General features: G+C 31.3%; 2 protein-coding genes across 2 annotated transcripts; one reads left to right on the forward strand and one right to left on the reverse strand.

Moving 5' to 3' along the window:
* Positions 1–5,106: 5,106 nt before the first annotated feature.
* LOC124914362 (filament-like plant protein 7) lies at positions 5,107–10,949 on the forward strand. Its single transcript, XM_047454891.1, has 6 exons — positions 5,107–5,448; positions 6,514–6,617; positions 6,787–6,901; positions 7,007–9,005; positions 9,097–9,148; positions 10,257–10,949. Exons 2-6 carry the CDS (start codon positions 6,519–6,521, stop codon positions 10,650–10,652), a joined length of 2,661 nt encoding a protein of 886 aa, XP_047310847.1. The 5' UTR covers positions 5,107–5,448; positions 6,514–6,518; the 3' UTR covers positions 10,653–10,949.
* A 638-nt stretch (positions 10,950–11,587) lies between these two features.
* LOC124916617 (F-box protein At5g67140-like) lies at positions 11,588–12,916 on the reverse strand. Its single transcript, XM_047457356.1, has 5 exons — positions 12,810–12,916; positions 12,587–12,733; positions 12,197–12,332; positions 11,933–12,031; positions 11,588–11,855 (listed from the first exon to the last, which is right to left on the reverse strand). Exons 1-5 carry the CDS (start codon positions 12,914–12,916, stop codon positions 11,643–11,645), a joined length of 702 nt encoding a protein of 233 aa, XP_047313312.1. The 3' UTR covers positions 11,588–11,642.
* Between the last annotated feature and the right edge of the window lie 4,165 nt (positions 12,917–17,081).

Below are 17,081 nucleotides of genomic sequence, written 5' to 3' on the forward strand. Positions count from 1 at the left end.
ACTCCAATCTCTTTTGGGTCATCTTTATCTCACCATGATGGCGACACTCTTTTTGAGTCATTTTTGTATCGCAACATTGTTGGTGCTCTCCAATATTTGATGCATACTCGACCTAAACTAGCATTTTTTGTCAACCGTGCCTACCAATTCATGTAGTCTCATACCACCACTCATTGGTCTATAGTAAAAAGAATAATTCGATATCTTCATCATACTCCTCATCATGGACTTTTCATTCGTCTATCATTTTCTCTCGATCTATCTGCCTTTTTTGACTCCGACTAGGTTGGTTGTCTGGACGATCATCACTCCATAACTAGATACTGCATATTTTTTGGTGACAATCTTATCTCTTGAAATTCAAAGAAACGACATGTCGTTGCTCGGTCTAATATCGAGTCTGAGTATCGAGCTCTAGCTCATGTCACTACTGAACATCTAGCTCTAGTCTTTTCTATATGAACTTTGCATCTCCCCACCTCAACCTCTCACTCTATGGTGTGATAATATTGGTGTTGCATTTCTCTCGGCCAATCTAGTTTTTCACGCTCTTACAAAACATATAGAGATTGATTTTCACTTCATTCGTGAATGTGTTGCTCAGAAATCTCTTTTCATCCGATACATATCTATTGATGATCAAATTGCTGACATCCTCATCAAAGGACTTGCGTCAAACCGATTTGCTTTATTACGTAACAAACTCACGGTGTGTGCCTCCCCGTTTCATTATTAAAGACTCTACAATTAAAAAAAGAGCAACACACTTGAGTCTTTTGGTTTTCATCTTTTAGCTATTAAGTGTATTTAAAATCTTTACATATTCTCTTTAGTTTCTCTTATATTTGTATAAATGCATACTCTTGTAATTGTAATCATAAACTGAAAATACATTCTTAATCCACGACAAGTTATTTGCTACTTCAATGATCCGTAACGACGAGTGATGAAGTAGAGCAAACCGAACAAAATAATTAATGGTGTCAGAGAATCTCTACCAAATATTCTGAGCAATAGTGAAAATTGTCTTGACTGAGAGTTGATAAATAATGCAAAAAAATGTTCTACCAAGTGATAATTGACCATTTACATATATGGTCAAAAAAGTGAGAAATCCATGAAAATAATTGGAGAATACTTGTAAGAGAACCTCAAACTAAAAAATTCGTTTTAGTGGCTCTTTGTTGAAAAAATAACTATAGATCCGGTAACTTCACTTGCTACTAAGAAGGGGACAAACATAAACTTAAGGAAATATCACCAAGATAATCGGAGGGTATAAGCAATAAATGATCTACTAACTTACTAAGAATATTATTCGAATTATATAAATTCAGGATGAAAAATCCGAACCGACTAAACAAGATATCGAATCGAACAAAACATAACATCAACATAAATCTGAATAGTGGAATAATAAGAATCACCCTCGAATGCTAAAAATTCATTGGGAAAGAAGGGTCAAGAAGAAAAAAAAGTTAAACTTTTTGGAGAAATTATTTTTTTAAAATAGAAACCTTATGCTTATGGAGATAGTTAAAACGGTTAAATATAATTTAAAAATCATTATTTTCACATTAAAAGTATATTAAATATATGTCGTTACGATTATTTTCAAACGACCTACCAACTGCTGAGAATATTATTCGAATTATATAAATTCAGGATGAAAAATCCGATCTAACTAAACAAGATACCGAATCAAAAAAATATAACATCAACCCAAATTAAAATGGTGGAATAATAACGAGGTCTCTGATGCTACAAATCCATCAAATCAAAAAGGAGGTTCAAGAAGGAAAAAAGTTTAACTTTTGAAGAGTTTTATTTGGAAAGAGAAACCTTGTTTATGGAGATGGTTAAAACGGTTCAATATTATTTAAAAATCATTATTTTCACATTGAAGGATATGTAATGTCGTGTTAGTTCATCTCGAATAATTCTGATTTTAGGGATAAAATAATATATATAAGAAAAGAAATAAAATTGACAACCATGAGTTAAATTAAATAAATTTAAAAATAAAAGATTTAGTGGGGACAGAGAATTAGATGGATTATTAATTTATAGTTGGTATAAAGAGATATTAATTAACGTAATCAAGGAGTAATCATCCATATTAAATGTGACCTGATTACCTGATTCATAGATGGGTCAGCTGTCCATTTTTCAATTAAAACAAGATTAACACTTAATTCAGAAATTCATAATGAAACCTTTATGCTTAAGCTTATAATAACTAATAATTTTTTTTTTTTTTTTTAATATGTATATATATATATATATATATAATGATGCTTAATTTTTAAAATGTCCGGATTGCTGGGTCGAGAGTTGTGGTTAATTTGGATATTTGGGTCGGATTGTGGGTTGACCCGCCTTTAAATTTAAAACGGTTAAAAATAAAATTAAAAATGCTAGAGGTATGTTTCGAACTTGCAACCTAAATAACAAATACAATTCTTTAACCAACTAGGCTACAAAAACTTTATATTTTAAATTCAACACCAAATTTGATAAACGCGGGACGTTTTAATATTAATATAAGTTCAACTTTTTAACCAACTAATCTATATATATATATATAATGATGCTAAATTTTTAAAGTGTCCGTATTGTCTGGTCGAGAGCTGTGGTTAATTTGGATACTTGGGTCAGATTGTGGGTTGACCCGCCTTTAAATTTAAAACGGTTAAAAATAAAATTAAAAATGCTAGAGCTATGTTTCGAACTTGCAACCTAAATAACAAATACAATTCTTTAACCAACTAGGCTACAAAGACTTTATATTTTAAATTCAACACCAAATTTGATAAACGCGGGACGTTTTAATATTAATATAAGTTCAACTTTTTAACCAACTAATATATATATATATATATATATAATGATGCTTAATTTTTAAAGTGTCCGAATTGCCGGGTCGAGAGCTGTGGTTAATTTGGATACTTGGGTCGGATTGTGGTTGACCAGCCTTTAAATTTAAAACGGTTAAAAATAAAATTAAAAATGGTAGAGGTATGTTTCGAATTTGCAACATAACAAAACAAGTACAACTCTTTAACCAACTAGGCTACAAAGACTTTATATTTTAAATTCAACACCAAATTTGATAAACGCGGGACGTTTTAATATTAATATTAGTTCAACTTTTTAACTAACTAATCAATATATATATATATATTGATGCTTAATTTTTAAAGTGTCCGGATTGCCGGGTCGAGAGCTGTGGTTAATTTGGATACTTGAGTCGGATTGTGGGTTGACCCGCATTTAAATTTAAAACGGTTAAAAATAAAATTAAAAATGCTAGAGGTATGTTTCGAATTTGCAACATAACAAAACAAGTACAACTTTTTAACCAACTAGGCTTCTAAGACTTTATATTTTAAATTAAACACCAAATTTGATAAATACGGGACGTTTTAACATTAATATAAGTTCAACTTTTTAACTAATATATATATATATATATAATGATGCTTAATTTTTAAAGTGTCCGGATTGCTGGGTCGAGAGCTGTGGTTAATTTGGATACTTGGGTCGGATTGTGGGTTGACCCGCCTTAAATTTAAAACGGTTAAAAATAAAATAAAAAATGCTAGAGGTATGTTTCGAACTTGCAACATAACAAAAACAAGTACAACCTTTTACCAACTAGGATACTAAGACTTTATATTTTAAATTCAACACCAAATTTAATGAACGCGAGACGTTTTAACATTAATATAAATTCAATTTTTAACTAACTAATATATATATATATATATATATATAAAATGATATTGAGTAAATGAATACTTGGGTCGGATTGTGGGTTGACCCACCCATAAATTTAAAACGGTTAAAAATTAAAAATGTTATCCGTAATTTTTTTCCACGGATTTTTATATTATTAATCGTGTAAATGCACGGGCTAAATGCTAGTATTAATTAAAAACAATATTAATTAATACAAAGCTAGTAATAACAATTAAATTATTATGAACAAACATTTAAATTCATTTGAAATATATATATATATATATATATAATGATGCTTAATTTTTAAAGTGTTTGGATTGTCGGGTCGAGAGTTGTGGTTAATTTGGATATATATGTGAGAGTAAATGAATACTTGGGTCGGATTGTGGGTTGACCCGCTCATAAAAATGGTTAAAAATAAAATTAAAAATGTTATAGGTATGGTTCAAACTTGCAACCTAACAAAACAAGTAAAACCCTTTAACCAACTAGACTAATAACAACTTATATTTTAAATTCAACACCAATTTTGATAAACGCGGGACATTTTAAAAATATAAGTTCAACTTTTTAACTAACTAATATATATATATATATATAGTTATATATATATATATATATAGTTATGCTTGATTTTTAAAGTGTCCGGATTGCTAGGTCGAGAGCTGTGGTTAATTTAGATATATATGTGAGAGTAAATGGATACTTGGGTCAGATTGTGGGTTGACTTGTCCATAAACTTAAAATGGTTAAAAATAAAATTTAAAATGCTATAATATTTTTTTCACGGTTTTTATATTACTACTCGTGCAAATGCACGGGATACATGCTAGTTATTAGTAAAATGATATTTCTTTTTGGAGTAGGGGGGTTTGTGAGCCGCTTGGTCAAAGTTTGACTTTGATCAATTTCGAATCGCTGGCTTAATATTTGAGTCAAGTTCGTATAAATACTTACTCGAAAACTTGTTGAGCTTTTTTGAGTCTAATAATAAATAATATATATATTTTTATTTATTTTTATATTAAAACATAAAATTTAAAATATATATTTTTTCTACTCAAATATTTGAAAATTTAATTTTATTCAAATTTTTCGAGTCGAGTCGAGTTTGTAGGTAAATAGTCGAGTCGAATTCAAACTCAAATTTACAAACTCGTTCGAGCTCGAATGGAACTAATAAATACTCAATCGAGACTCATTTGCCGCCCTTAATGACGTAGGATTATCCCTCTTTTGTATTATAAAATAGATAAGAGAATGAATAAGTGAAAAAGAAAGAAAAAGTTATACAAAAAACTTGAGGTTATGGGAACCATCTCGGCCTACCTTGAAATCGCGTGGTCGCGCGATGGCCGCTTTAAAGAAATAGGCCCGTGTGCTTTTGCACATGAATCATGTTAATTTTGACCCTCCGAAGTTGACATCCACTCTTTCTTCTTCTTCTTCTTCGTCCGATTCAAGCAATCTTCCTCTTCACTCTCTCAACAAGACTCGCCAACTCTCTCGATCTTACCTTCTTTCAGCTACTAACTACTATATACATAATCTCTTTCTATGTACATATCTATACTCCATAACCAATTCCAGCACACTACACTTGTATGTAAATTTCCTGCAAACTTACTTCCAATCTCATCAGAATCTTCAATGTTAACTCTCTCAATTGGTGAACAACGCTGCTTCTAGCTGCTGATCTGTAAGGTGAGAGTTTCGGTAAATGTACCTTGTAAATCCCTTATTTCAGTGAACTGATTCTACTTCTCGATCTCGTTTTATCTTTTTGTTTGATTTTCTTTCTTCTGCATTGTATTCTCGTTCTAATAGAGCGAGATCTCCTCTTTAATACTCAGATTTTGTAGTGTTTCGATTTGGATTTGAGAATATCAATTGTTGAGTAGAAATAGGCAACTGATTGATGGTTTTAGATTGTATGTGTTGCTTGCTACTTACCTCAACTTATATGAACTGAATTTGCTAGAACATTGAAACCTTATCATCGATTCTCTATTATTGTCTATTAGAGAAACATTGTTTTTCTTTTACAGTTGGTTAGCAAAGAAGATGCATAACTTTTATTATTATTCATATGATTTATTTTCGTTTATCTTAGAATTGACGTGTATAAGAATTATTACTATGGTAGATTAAGGGTTATTGTTAAATGAAAAGAAAAATTATGGGAAAGGCTTATTATGTTACCTCTAATGAGCAAGAACTGCAACACTTCACTTAAACTCCATATGACCATGTTAGGATGGTTTATTCTCTGCAGTTAAGTGAAGTTAAGTTGTTCCCATATCTTAAAAACACACATTCCTAAATGACAGTATTCTTCTTAAAATGAGCAACATTGTGTAAGTTGTACTTTCACAGAAAAAGGTTAATATGGCTTATTCTGTCTCTGAAACAGATATTTATGCATCCCATTTCAGGTCTAGGATATACCATATTGGTTTATTATTTTGAAGAAATGAAAATGATGAATGCAGTAGTTCAGGGGGAAAGCCTTTAGTTTACAAGACATCATTCTCATTTATGCATGGATCTTTAAAAAAACAACAAAAGGAAATACCTTTTTGTCTCTGGCTGCACCTGCACTTATAGTGTAGTTTTCTTAAGTGCTGGATCTTAAATAAGATACCTCCCAAAAAAACAATCATCTCAAGAGAAGGGGAACAAACAAAATAATTATAAGGTTACATTCGTCCTGAGATCCTCTCTGTTGGTTTGTTGACTAACAAATGCTTGTGTTCAAATGAACTGCAGACATTATGGATCACAATATCATGGTGTGGAAGAAAACATCTGCTGAGAAGGCCGTTGATGCAGAAGATAAGCCAAATCTTTCTCGGTCAAGCAATGCAATTGAGGTAGAAATACATGCTCTGAATCCATTTTCTTAATGGAGTACTCGTTATTTTGTTTAGTCATTCTTCCAGCTCTTATGTAGCATTTGCATTGAACTGTCTTTGTCCTGGCCGAAACAGATATAATTTCACTTTGAGCAAAGCTAATAAATATTATGTGTTGTGGCTGCAGACGGTTCTTAATGAGAACGAGGTGAAAAAGGGAAATTTTTCTATAACTTCTGATTCCAACAGTAAAAATTATCTCGCCGCACAACATTCGATACTGGAACAGGAGGCTGTTGCTGGTAATAAGTAGTTATATGAAAACTGTATCCATTACCAATATGTTTTTTGTATTTTAAGAATCAACCAGAAACTGAAATACTAATATCTTTGAATGGCACATGAAGGTTGGGAGAAGGCAGAAGCAGAAGTAACATCAGTAAAGCGAGAATTGGATGAAGCATTACGGAGAAAGTCAGTTAGTGAAGAAAGACAAACTCATCTAGATGCAGCCCTCAGAGAATGCATGCAGCAATTACGATTTGTTCGAGAAGAGCAGGAACAAAGGGTACACGAAGTTGTGATTAAAGCATCATCTGAATTCGAGAGAGCAAGAATTGTTTTGGATGAAAAACTAGCAGATACCAACAGGAGACTTGTTAAATTTAGTGCAGAAAACAGTCAACTTAGTAAAGCTTTATCAACTAAGGAAAAGTTGATTGAGAATATAAACGAACACAGAGCTCAAGCCGAGTTCGACTTCAACGCTCTAGTGACTCGACTAAAATCAACCGAGAAAGAAAATGTATCCTTAAAATACGAAATCAGGATGCTTCAGAAGGAACTCGATGTTAGAAACGAAGAGAGAGTGTTCAATCGTCGAACAGCTGATGTTGCACACATGCAACACTTGGAAAATTCAAAGAAAATCGTGAAACTGGAAACCGAATGTCAGAGGCTACGTCTGTTAGTCAGAAAGCGATTGCCCGGTCCTGCAGCCCTCGCGAAAATGAAGAACGAAACTGACATATTTAGAATGGATAATGAAACAAGGAGGAGGAAATCAAATTTCTCACCAAATAATTCAGTGGACTTCTCTGTAGACAGTGCATCAGAACCATACACACCTGGAAAAACTGTAAATCCTTTTGCTGCTGAATTTAAAAATAAATCAAATGAGATCTCTCTGGGAAGGGTGTCAGACGTGGGAAGTGACGATAAGGTTAGTTGTGCTGAATCTTGGGCTTCAGCTTTGATTGTTGAATTGGATCATATCAGAACTGAAAAACATATGAGAAAACCATCGTCTAAAACTATCGAGTCTTCAGATGTAGATCTAATGGATGATTTCGTCGAGATGGAAAGATTGGCTAACGAAGGGAGTGAAACTATGGCTATAGGTCATCTTTCAACTCCTCCCTCTTCTTCTTCTTGGATTCAGGATATAGTGAAGCTAGTGGCAAAGCAAATAAATATTTCACAAAGAAATCTCGATGCAATCATGGAGGATATTAAAGTCGCTACAGAAGATTTCATTTGTCGAAATCAATACGATGATGATGATCATTGGAAGGATAAATTGAATAATAGTCTTGATTCTCATAAACAATCTCGATCCACCAATCACATTTATTTGAAACCATCTGAGAAATCTCCTCCAAAAGAGTCAGTAAATGGGCTACATTGCGATCAACAGCTTCATTCAAACGTGGAGAATTCCATACACAAGATAATTGACCTTTTCACAAGGATAAATTATTCTTCACCGGGCTATGGTGGCTCGGAAACTCCTACAGGTTACTCGGTTCGTGTATTTCAATGGAAGACAACCGAGCTTACCTCTGTTTTACAACAATTTGTCCAAACTTGTGAAAATTCGGTAAATGGGAAGGGTGGTGGTATTGAAAATTTCATGGAAGAACTGGTAACGGCTTTGGACTGGACTATGAACCATTGTTTTTCCATTCAGGATGTTTCAAGCATGAGAGATGCAATCGAGACGAAGTTTGGTTTGGATGAATCACTAAATGATATCGGCGAAATTAAAAGATTCAAGGACGAATGCCGAGTTTTAGAATCTGGAAACAAGGATTTGGAGAGAAGACTCCAGAAGGAGACTGATAAAAATGGATCACTCTCATTCAAAGTTCAAGAATTACAGAGAACTGTTGAAATCTTGCAGAAAGTGTTACAGAACACAAAAGAATCAAAAACCATGTTCGAGGAACAAATCGACAGTCTTAGGTTGGAAAATCGGGATCTTTATACAAAGCTTCAAATCGCAAGGGTTGAATTGGAAGAGACCCGTGAAAAAGTCTCAACCTTAGAAGCAGAACTGGAGAACAAAATAAATTGTTGTGCTGATCTGGAAAGTGCATGTCTTGACTTGCAACTTCAGCTACAGAGGTGCATTTCCTTTCCCTTCCTTTCATTTGCTTTCTAGATTGGGAATAATTAGAGTAACTTATATATCTAATTTCTTTACTTCCTTTTATAGCTTCAATAAGAAGGAAATGCCACGGTATGAAGATGACAGTCGACTTGCAACTGTAAGCTCTTGTTTTTACTAACATAAGTATCCTTTGTGTTGAATATGTACCAACTCCAACTTGTGTTGGAGTTTTTCTTTCTAAATGTTCATTTCATTCAAAAAGACTCTAACAAGGAGTAAAAACATCCAACAAAGTAAAACAACATAGAAAAATCAAAAACCAAGTAAACGCAAAGTGAGGCAAGACAACCTAAACATGTAGTTCAAGTGTCAGGAGTTTTACCTAAGACATCAAAGTTCTTAGGTTGTTTTTTTGGGGGAATTAAAGGAGAATTAACATGACAGTCCCCGCCATGACCCCGCCAAAGTTCTTAAGTTTGATTGTCACTAAGAATGCTCTGAATTAAAAATGGGTCATGACTCATGCTACCCACTTTAAAGAATAAACCCGGGTCACAAAAAAAAGTGAGGCAAGTCAACAAAAGTTCATGCTAGTCACTCCTGGGAATAAACCAGAATAAAAAAGAAAGTTGAGGCAAGACAACAAAAAAGAACTATCAATTCATGAATTTGTCGAGTAGATCAAAAGGGCCTTTGTCAATGGTCGATTGAAGACTATGGAAAGTGTTTTTCAATCAAAACTCCGGCCTTTCCTTGTAGTTTGGAAACTAAAACTAGGCAAGTTTCAATAAGGGCTTGTTTGAGGAAAGAGTTTTTTGGGTTTTACCTGGGTTTTATCCTAAAAACCCTTGTTTGATAAAAATTAGGAAAAAACTGGTTTTTAAAATTTGAAGACTAATTTATCCTTTGACTTTAGAGGATATGGTGTAGGTGAGAGAATGATGGTTTAGAAAAAGAGGATAATATTAGAGGGTAGTTTTGGTATTTAAATGATAAAATTATTTAATTTGATGGTTGATAAGATGTTTGAGTTTTGGGATAAAAATTGGGTTTTATCCCAAAAACCCTCTCATCAAATGAGGCCTAAGAGTTTCCGATCGGGCCATTATCAAAGGATCTCATGTACTCTCATATTTCAAATAACCCACAAGATGATAATAGAAATGGTAATCATGGTATATCATTATGCATTAAGACACATCCCTTTTAATATGGTCATTATCTGAGTTTGTGTACTAAAAAAGCAGGTAAACATACCTTTACAGGATTTGGAAATCACAGCAGCTTCAGAAAAATTAGCTGAATGTCAAGAAACTATCCTTAACCTCGGAAAGCAGTTGAAGGATTTGGCTTCACCAAAAGATTTAGTCATTTTCGACAAGTTCACTTCCAATCCGTCTGAATCTGAATCTATTTCAGTCTCCCAGAGTAGCAGTATGAACAAGAAGACCTCCTTGCTTGATAAAATGCTGGCTGAAGATAAAGTTTCAGTAAATGATCTGAAATGTTCAACTACCCAACATGTGGTTAAACAAAATGAACCAGAAAACGCAAATGGTTCCACCAAAAGTATCGTACGTGCCAGCGAAAGGAAAAGTGGTGGTGGCGGCTGGTTGAAAAAGATGTTTTCGAAGAAAAAGAAACGTGACAGCAATAAATAATATAACTGTTCGGTAAGAGACAATTTGGTTTTGATGATTCATTAATTTGCCACCTTTTTTTCTTATTTTATTTTGTTTTGAACATGAAAGTAAATAATGTATGGAAGTTGTGTGCTGTGTAAATGCCAATTGAGTTGTTTTGTCTCGACTCTTTGACATGTCATTTTATTAGATTTTTGTCGTCTTTCCTTCTTGTTGGAGCCCATGTGGCTTGTCGGGTATATGAGATTGGAAGAATGTTGATTTGCATCCTTTTTCTTATTTGGTGACGAGTAAATACTGACCCATTTGGAAATACACTTTTTGAGTTTAGATATGAATTTATGTTAGAAATCACTTTGTTATTTTTGTATGTAACATAATTTAGTTATATATATATATAGATTTGGATTCATAAATTATTTAAGCCATTTAGGAAACTAGTTTTTGTTATGATCACCATCAAGTTATTTAGTTAGATATAATTTTGTTAAACAAAATATAAATAAAAATGATTTATTTGATAATTAATTTTACCAAATAATTTTTTTTATTTTTATTTCACAAAATAAAAATATGTTCATGCATCTTAACCCTCTTGGGCTACTCTCTAAAGATTCTTTTTAGCTTCCTATAAATGGAATGAGAACTTTATTCTCAATTTTACAATATTTGGTATTATAATCGTCATATTTTTTGAAAAAAATAACAATACGATAAACTCAATTCCTCGAGATAAAACTAAAAAGATTTTTATTAGATATTTAATTTAGGATCAAATAATTAGTAACTTAATATTTCATGTCTTCACAATAATAGATTTCAGTCTTCACACATAAACTATTTAATAAAAAATTCATTATGCCAATTTCATTTATAATTCAATGAGGAGAACATTTCTCTTATAACTACTATACAATTCAACATCATTTCTTGAAGCACAAATTTCATTTTACCCTATTTCATACAACCAAATACAATCACATTGAAATTAGTTATTTACATTTAAGGTCAAACCACATTCCAAATTGGAGCCATTTGTATATTGGAAAGAAGCTCTTTAGGTTTAATGACAAGTGCGGGACTAATGGCAAGCAAACCGACAAACGATTCTACAGGAACCCGAGTTCCCCAAACGTTAATGGACTCGAGCTTCCCACATTTACTTACAAGAACAAGAAGGCCACTTTCAGTAACATGTCGACAACTCCACAATCCAATAGACTGAAATCGAAAAATCGATAACTCAATTACAACAACGTCAACAAAATACAAAGCCAATCGATTATTTCTCAAAATACCTGTAAATGTGGACAACTATTTGCAATTGCTATAATCGATTCATCAGTAATAAAAGTCCCTCCAATATTAAGGTGTCGCAAAGAAGTAGCTTTCGAAATCTATTAACAAAGTCCCATCATTAAATGTACAAAAAAAAAAAAAAATAATAATATAAAAAGGATTATTTTGATTTAATGATAAATAACCCTTTACTCTAATATAAATTTAACAAAGTATGAAATTACTAAATTACCCTTAAATGAGTATTAATTAATTAAAATTACCAGATGAACAACACCTTGATCTGTGATTCCAGTCATACCCCAAAGGGATATTGAGGTCAAATTGGTGATACATTTTGCAGATGATATCATAAATAAACCATTGTCAGATATCTGACAACCCCATCGTCTTCTTGATCTGAAAATTAAGAATATCATCAAATATGAAATATGGGTTTGATTGAATTTATTTATGAGAAATAATTAGGTGAGAGAATTTGGTGAGGGAATGACGTGACATAATCTTATTCGCTGAAAAAATCAAATAATTTCTCTTTTTTCTCTCTTTCCTTCCACTTTTACATTTTCCAACCAATAAAGGTGTTGCCACGTCATTCCCTCACCAAATTCCCTCCCTCTATCCCTCCTCTTTATTTATATATATATAATTACATGTCGAGGTCAGTTAGATTGTAAGCCCTGAGAATTAGACGAGCAGTTGAATGATCGTCCATTTTCAAACCAGAGAAGCTGAGAGAATCTCGCCAGGCCAATGAATGATCCGCCGCCCGCTTCCATTTCCGACAAACGGCGCTTGCCCTGTTCGTTCGTTTGTACTTATTATTCATATCATTCTTAAATTTACAAAAAGAAAAAAAAAAGGAAGAATCTTAACTGAACGGAATCTCTAAAACTGGTAAAGAGAAATAAGATATGAGCAAGAATGTCAATGGGGAGCCGATCGATTTCTGCTTCTTCTTCCCCACCTCTACCTCTTATCATACCTTCTCTCTTTCTTCTGATCAGAAAAAAAGAATTTGTTTGGTATACACAATTTTTTATTTTATTTTATATGTTTAACATATTTCAAAAAAATATTATTGATAAAAAAAGAAAATTAGAATATCTAGTCAGAGGTTACGTGTAATTAGATGTCCACACCATTGCGTAATAAATCTTCTCTACATATGAGTCATTACATTTACATGTTGCTTAGTCTTCTTAATGAAGAGATTATATTATTTTTTTAAATGGTATGATTCTTGCGCTTTATTATTAATATAATTTAATAAAATTGACAATTATTAATTTAAGTCTACGAATACATCATCAACATGAATTTTCTTTTTTTAATTTATAACTTTTCATAATATTTTGGTTACATTTTTTTTTCTGTACTTAGATTTATTTATTTTTAAATTTAATAAATTGAGATAATTTTACAATAATATAAAATATTTTATAATTTAAGACGTGTTAATAATAATTGAATTAGTGACCATGGATTTCTTAGACGTATAAATTAAGTTAGTGAGTTTAATAATTATTAATGAAACTCATACATAAAATTTAAGGAAATTTGGGAATAAAAAAGTTGAACAAAATTACTTAAAAGAAATAAATAATAATAAATATGTTAGACAAATGTACAAGTTTGCAAGTTTTGAATTTAAATAGATTTGTTATTTCAATATGATAAACTTGTATTTTTATTAAAAGATCTAAAACAATGTGACAGATAATACTTCATAAAATGGTACTAAATAAAATAGTAATACAAGATAATTATTTTAAAAGTGGTAAAAATCTTATATATTTCTTTTCTAAAATAATTGGTATCTTTTTCTTTTGAATTTATATTAATTTTTAGTTGTTTTTTAAAATATATATTTTATGATTTTATTCTTTATATTAACAAATAAATCATAATAGCTTTTGAAAAATAACACATTTAGTTAAATCACAATAGCTTTTGATTTTAAGCCTTTTAATTATGTTATTTAGTAAAAATAATTTTTTAAACATAATAATATATTTTATTTAAAAAATGTCCAAATTTAATGAATAATTTTTAAAATCTATTTTATATTATACTAAATGTTTTCAAAATAATAGTTTAACTATTTTTTATATTTAATCATTATTAATTATTATTCTTAATATCTTTAACATAAAAATTTAAGTATAATGATATTTTATTTTTTCTTAATAAAATATTAAAATAAATGACTAATATATATAATATTATACTTTTAATGTCTTTTTATTGATGCTTTAAAACTATTAAATATTTTTTTATAAATATATAAATATATAAATAAATCTATAAAATATAATAAATACGATAATATATATATCAAATAAAAATAATAATTAATGCACTATATATTTTAAATAATTGATAGATATTTATTTTTGAAAATTATGTATCCGTCTTCACGCATCTCAGGTTGCGATGATTACCCGAATGTCAAAGGAATGAAGAATAGACAATTGATGGTATATCAAGAGGTGAGTTCATAAACTCCTCTTCATATTTCAGATTTATTGTCCGAGAAAGAAACAATTGAAGATTTAAAAAATAAGTTTTGGTCTTTTGTAGAGGATATAATTCAAGTCAATCCTATTAGAATACTTTATCCTGAGATTAATATTTTTGAATCACTAATTTTCATTCATGATGTGTTTGATGAGGATTCAGTTGATTCAGAGTCAGAATATTATGTCAACGAGAATATACAAGTAGAATTCTCGATACATAATATGACGATGGATGAAAACAAATCTTCCATGAAGGAGGACCTTGAATTAGAGACTAGAGTGTGGCTCAATGTGCACGAGATTCCATCCCTCCCGTATACTTTCCACCCAAGTCCTTCTTTATTGAAAAACTACCAACAATATCACATGAAGAAGCTAAATGATCTACCGCAGGGTTATATGCAAGTAGTAAAGCGTGTATCGAAGTCAAGAAAAGGGTTATTCCGACTAGATTTTATCAATGATTGGAAAAATTATTTCTTGGAACTTTTATGGATTAAATGATGGTGTGAAGAGAGGTATCATTAAGTCACTAATGGGAACCCTTAGTTGTGACATATACTGTTTAGTGAGACAAAAATTTAGAAAATGGATCAGTGGATTGTTAAAGATTTATGTAATTGGAGGTTGTGTGGTTGAGAGACTCTTGATTCTATAGGGACGTCAGGTGGAATTCTTGGTGCATGAAATGAAGATATGTATGAGAAAATGGATGTTAATTTTGGTAGATACTCGGTTAACGTTCAAATAAGAAATCGGGAGGATAATTTGTTATGGGTAATTTCTGCGGTCTATGGATCGGTTCTTACACAATTTAAAACTAAGTTCTTTAATGAGATGAAGAACGTGGCTAGTCTCTAGGACTTACCAATTGTTTTTGCGGGCGACATGAACGAAGTAAGATTCCCGTCTAAAAGAAAAGGGGCCAATATGCATAGTAGCCTAATGCGCGAGTTCTCAAAGACAAATGAAGAACTTGAACTTATTGATTTGCCTTTGGAAGGTGGTCAATTAACTTTTAGGAGAAGTAATGGAAATGAGGGTCACATTCATTCTCATATCGATAGATTTTAATTAGTGAATCAAATTTTCAAGGATTTTCTAATATATTTCAAAAGGTCATTCCATGGAGTTTTTCAGATCACCGACCGATCTTGATAGAACACCGAAAGATGGAGAGAACATGTCGACCATTTAGATTCGAAAATAAATGGTTGATCAAAGACGACTTTATAGCGCGTGTTCAATCATGGTGGGTGAATCAGTCATCGATTGGTTCTCCGTCGAGTAATCTCTTTGTGAATTTAAGGAATTTGCATAACCTTCTCAAAAGTTGGTTCGTGGGAGATCGTGCTTTAATTTGTGTTAAAATCAATGACTTGTATAATGAAATTAATGTCATTGACGAAAATGAGGAGATTCGTAAACTCTCCACTGAGAAGGTTAATTCTCGGATTCACATTGTTAACAAGTTACTCAATTGTAAGGAAGAAGAAACGAGGACACGCCAGCGAAGTAGAGCTACATGATTAAGAGTCAGATAGAAACACCATGTTTTTCCATGGAATTTCTAAAACGCAAGCAATAAATAATGTGATAAATTCTATATCGATCATGGGGGAAGTTTATGATAGTGTTTGAAATCTCTACGAATATTGTTAAATTCTATAAGATTTGTTTAAGAAGCCATTTAAGGTCAGGCCTAAATTTAATGGTATAATTTTTGATTCAATCAGTACAACACAAAAAGATATATTGGAGGCTTGTTTTACGTTGGAGGAGATTAAGGAGGCCATTAAGGGGTGTGGAAGTGATAAAGCGCCAAGATGCGATGAGTTTACTTTTTCTTTTTTTAAGAAGGCGTGATCTTTCCTTAGAACTGAAATTATGGAAGCAATTGATCATTTTTATTGATTATCATCATTTGATAAAAATTGGAACTCTACTTTGATATGTCTCATTTGTAAAGCTCCAAGAACAATTGATGTGAATAATTTTAGACCTATCAGTCTCGTTTCGTCATTTTATAAGATTGTCGCAAAATGTTTGGCTAACAGGTTACAGAGGGTATTAGAGACGGTCATATCTAGTAATCAAACGACATTTATCAAATGTCGTAAAAAATGATACCGTATTAATAGACAATGAGTGCATTGATTCAGCTAATTCAAGAAGTGAAAATATGCTTTTGTCAAGTTAGACATCTAAAAAGCTTATGATCGTGTCAATTGAGAGTTTTATTTGATGTAATGTACAAAATGGGAATGTGTGCGAAATAGACGGTTAAGTTTTCTGTCATTATTAATGAAATTCTCAAGGATTTTTCGAGAGCTCTAGAGGGATCAGACAACGTGATCCACTCTCTCCTTTTTTGTTCTCCATTGTTATGGAAGCTCTATAAAAATGATGACTTTTGTAGAAAACTCGGGAATTATTACATAGTTGAATAAAAAAAATTTAAAATTTAAAATTAAAAAAATAAAATAATAATAATAATAATTAAATTTAAAATATATTAAATAAAAAATTATATTTATTTTAAATGACAATCTAATATATCATACGTAATTAAGTTAAAAAATATCAATTATCCAATTATATATATTATATTATAGTTGATTAGTAA

Source organism: Impatiens glandulifera, chromosome 9 (assembly GCF_907164915.1).
Source record: "Impatiens glandulifera chromosome 9, dImpGla2.1, whole genome shotgun sequence".
In the NCBI taxonomy this organism is placed as follows: domain Eukaryota; kingdom Viridiplantae; phylum Streptophyta; class Magnoliopsida; order Ericales; family Balsaminaceae; genus Impatiens; species Impatiens glandulifera.

Excerpts from the sequence above, each read along its gene's own strand:
- LOC124914362 (XM_047454891.1), top strand. The coding sequence starts at position 6,519 with ATGGATCACAATATCATGGTGTGGAAGAAAACATCTGCTGAGAAGGCC. Across the intron at positions 6,618-6,786 it reads GGTCAAGCAATGCAATTGAG|ACGGTTCTTAATGAGAACGA; the intron begins GTAGAAATACAT and ends TTGTGGCTGCAG. Across the intron at positions 9,149-10,256 it reads ATGACAGTCGACTTGCAACT|GATTTGGAAATCACAGCAGC; the intron begins GTAAGCTCTTGT and ends ATACCTTTACAG.
- LOC124916617 (XM_047457356.1), bottom strand. The coding sequence starts at position 12,916 with ATGATAAGAGGTAGAGGTGGGGAAGAAGAAGCAGAAATCGATCGGCTC. Across the intron at positions 12,333-12,586 it reads AATCTAACTGACCTCGACAT|ATCAAGAAGACGATGGGGTT; the intron begins GTAATTATATAT and ends CTTAATTTTCAG. Across the intron at positions 12,032-12,196 it reads ATCAAGGTGTTGTTCATCTG|ATTTCGAAAGCTACTTCTTT; the intron begins GTAATTTTAATT and ends CTTTGTTAATAG.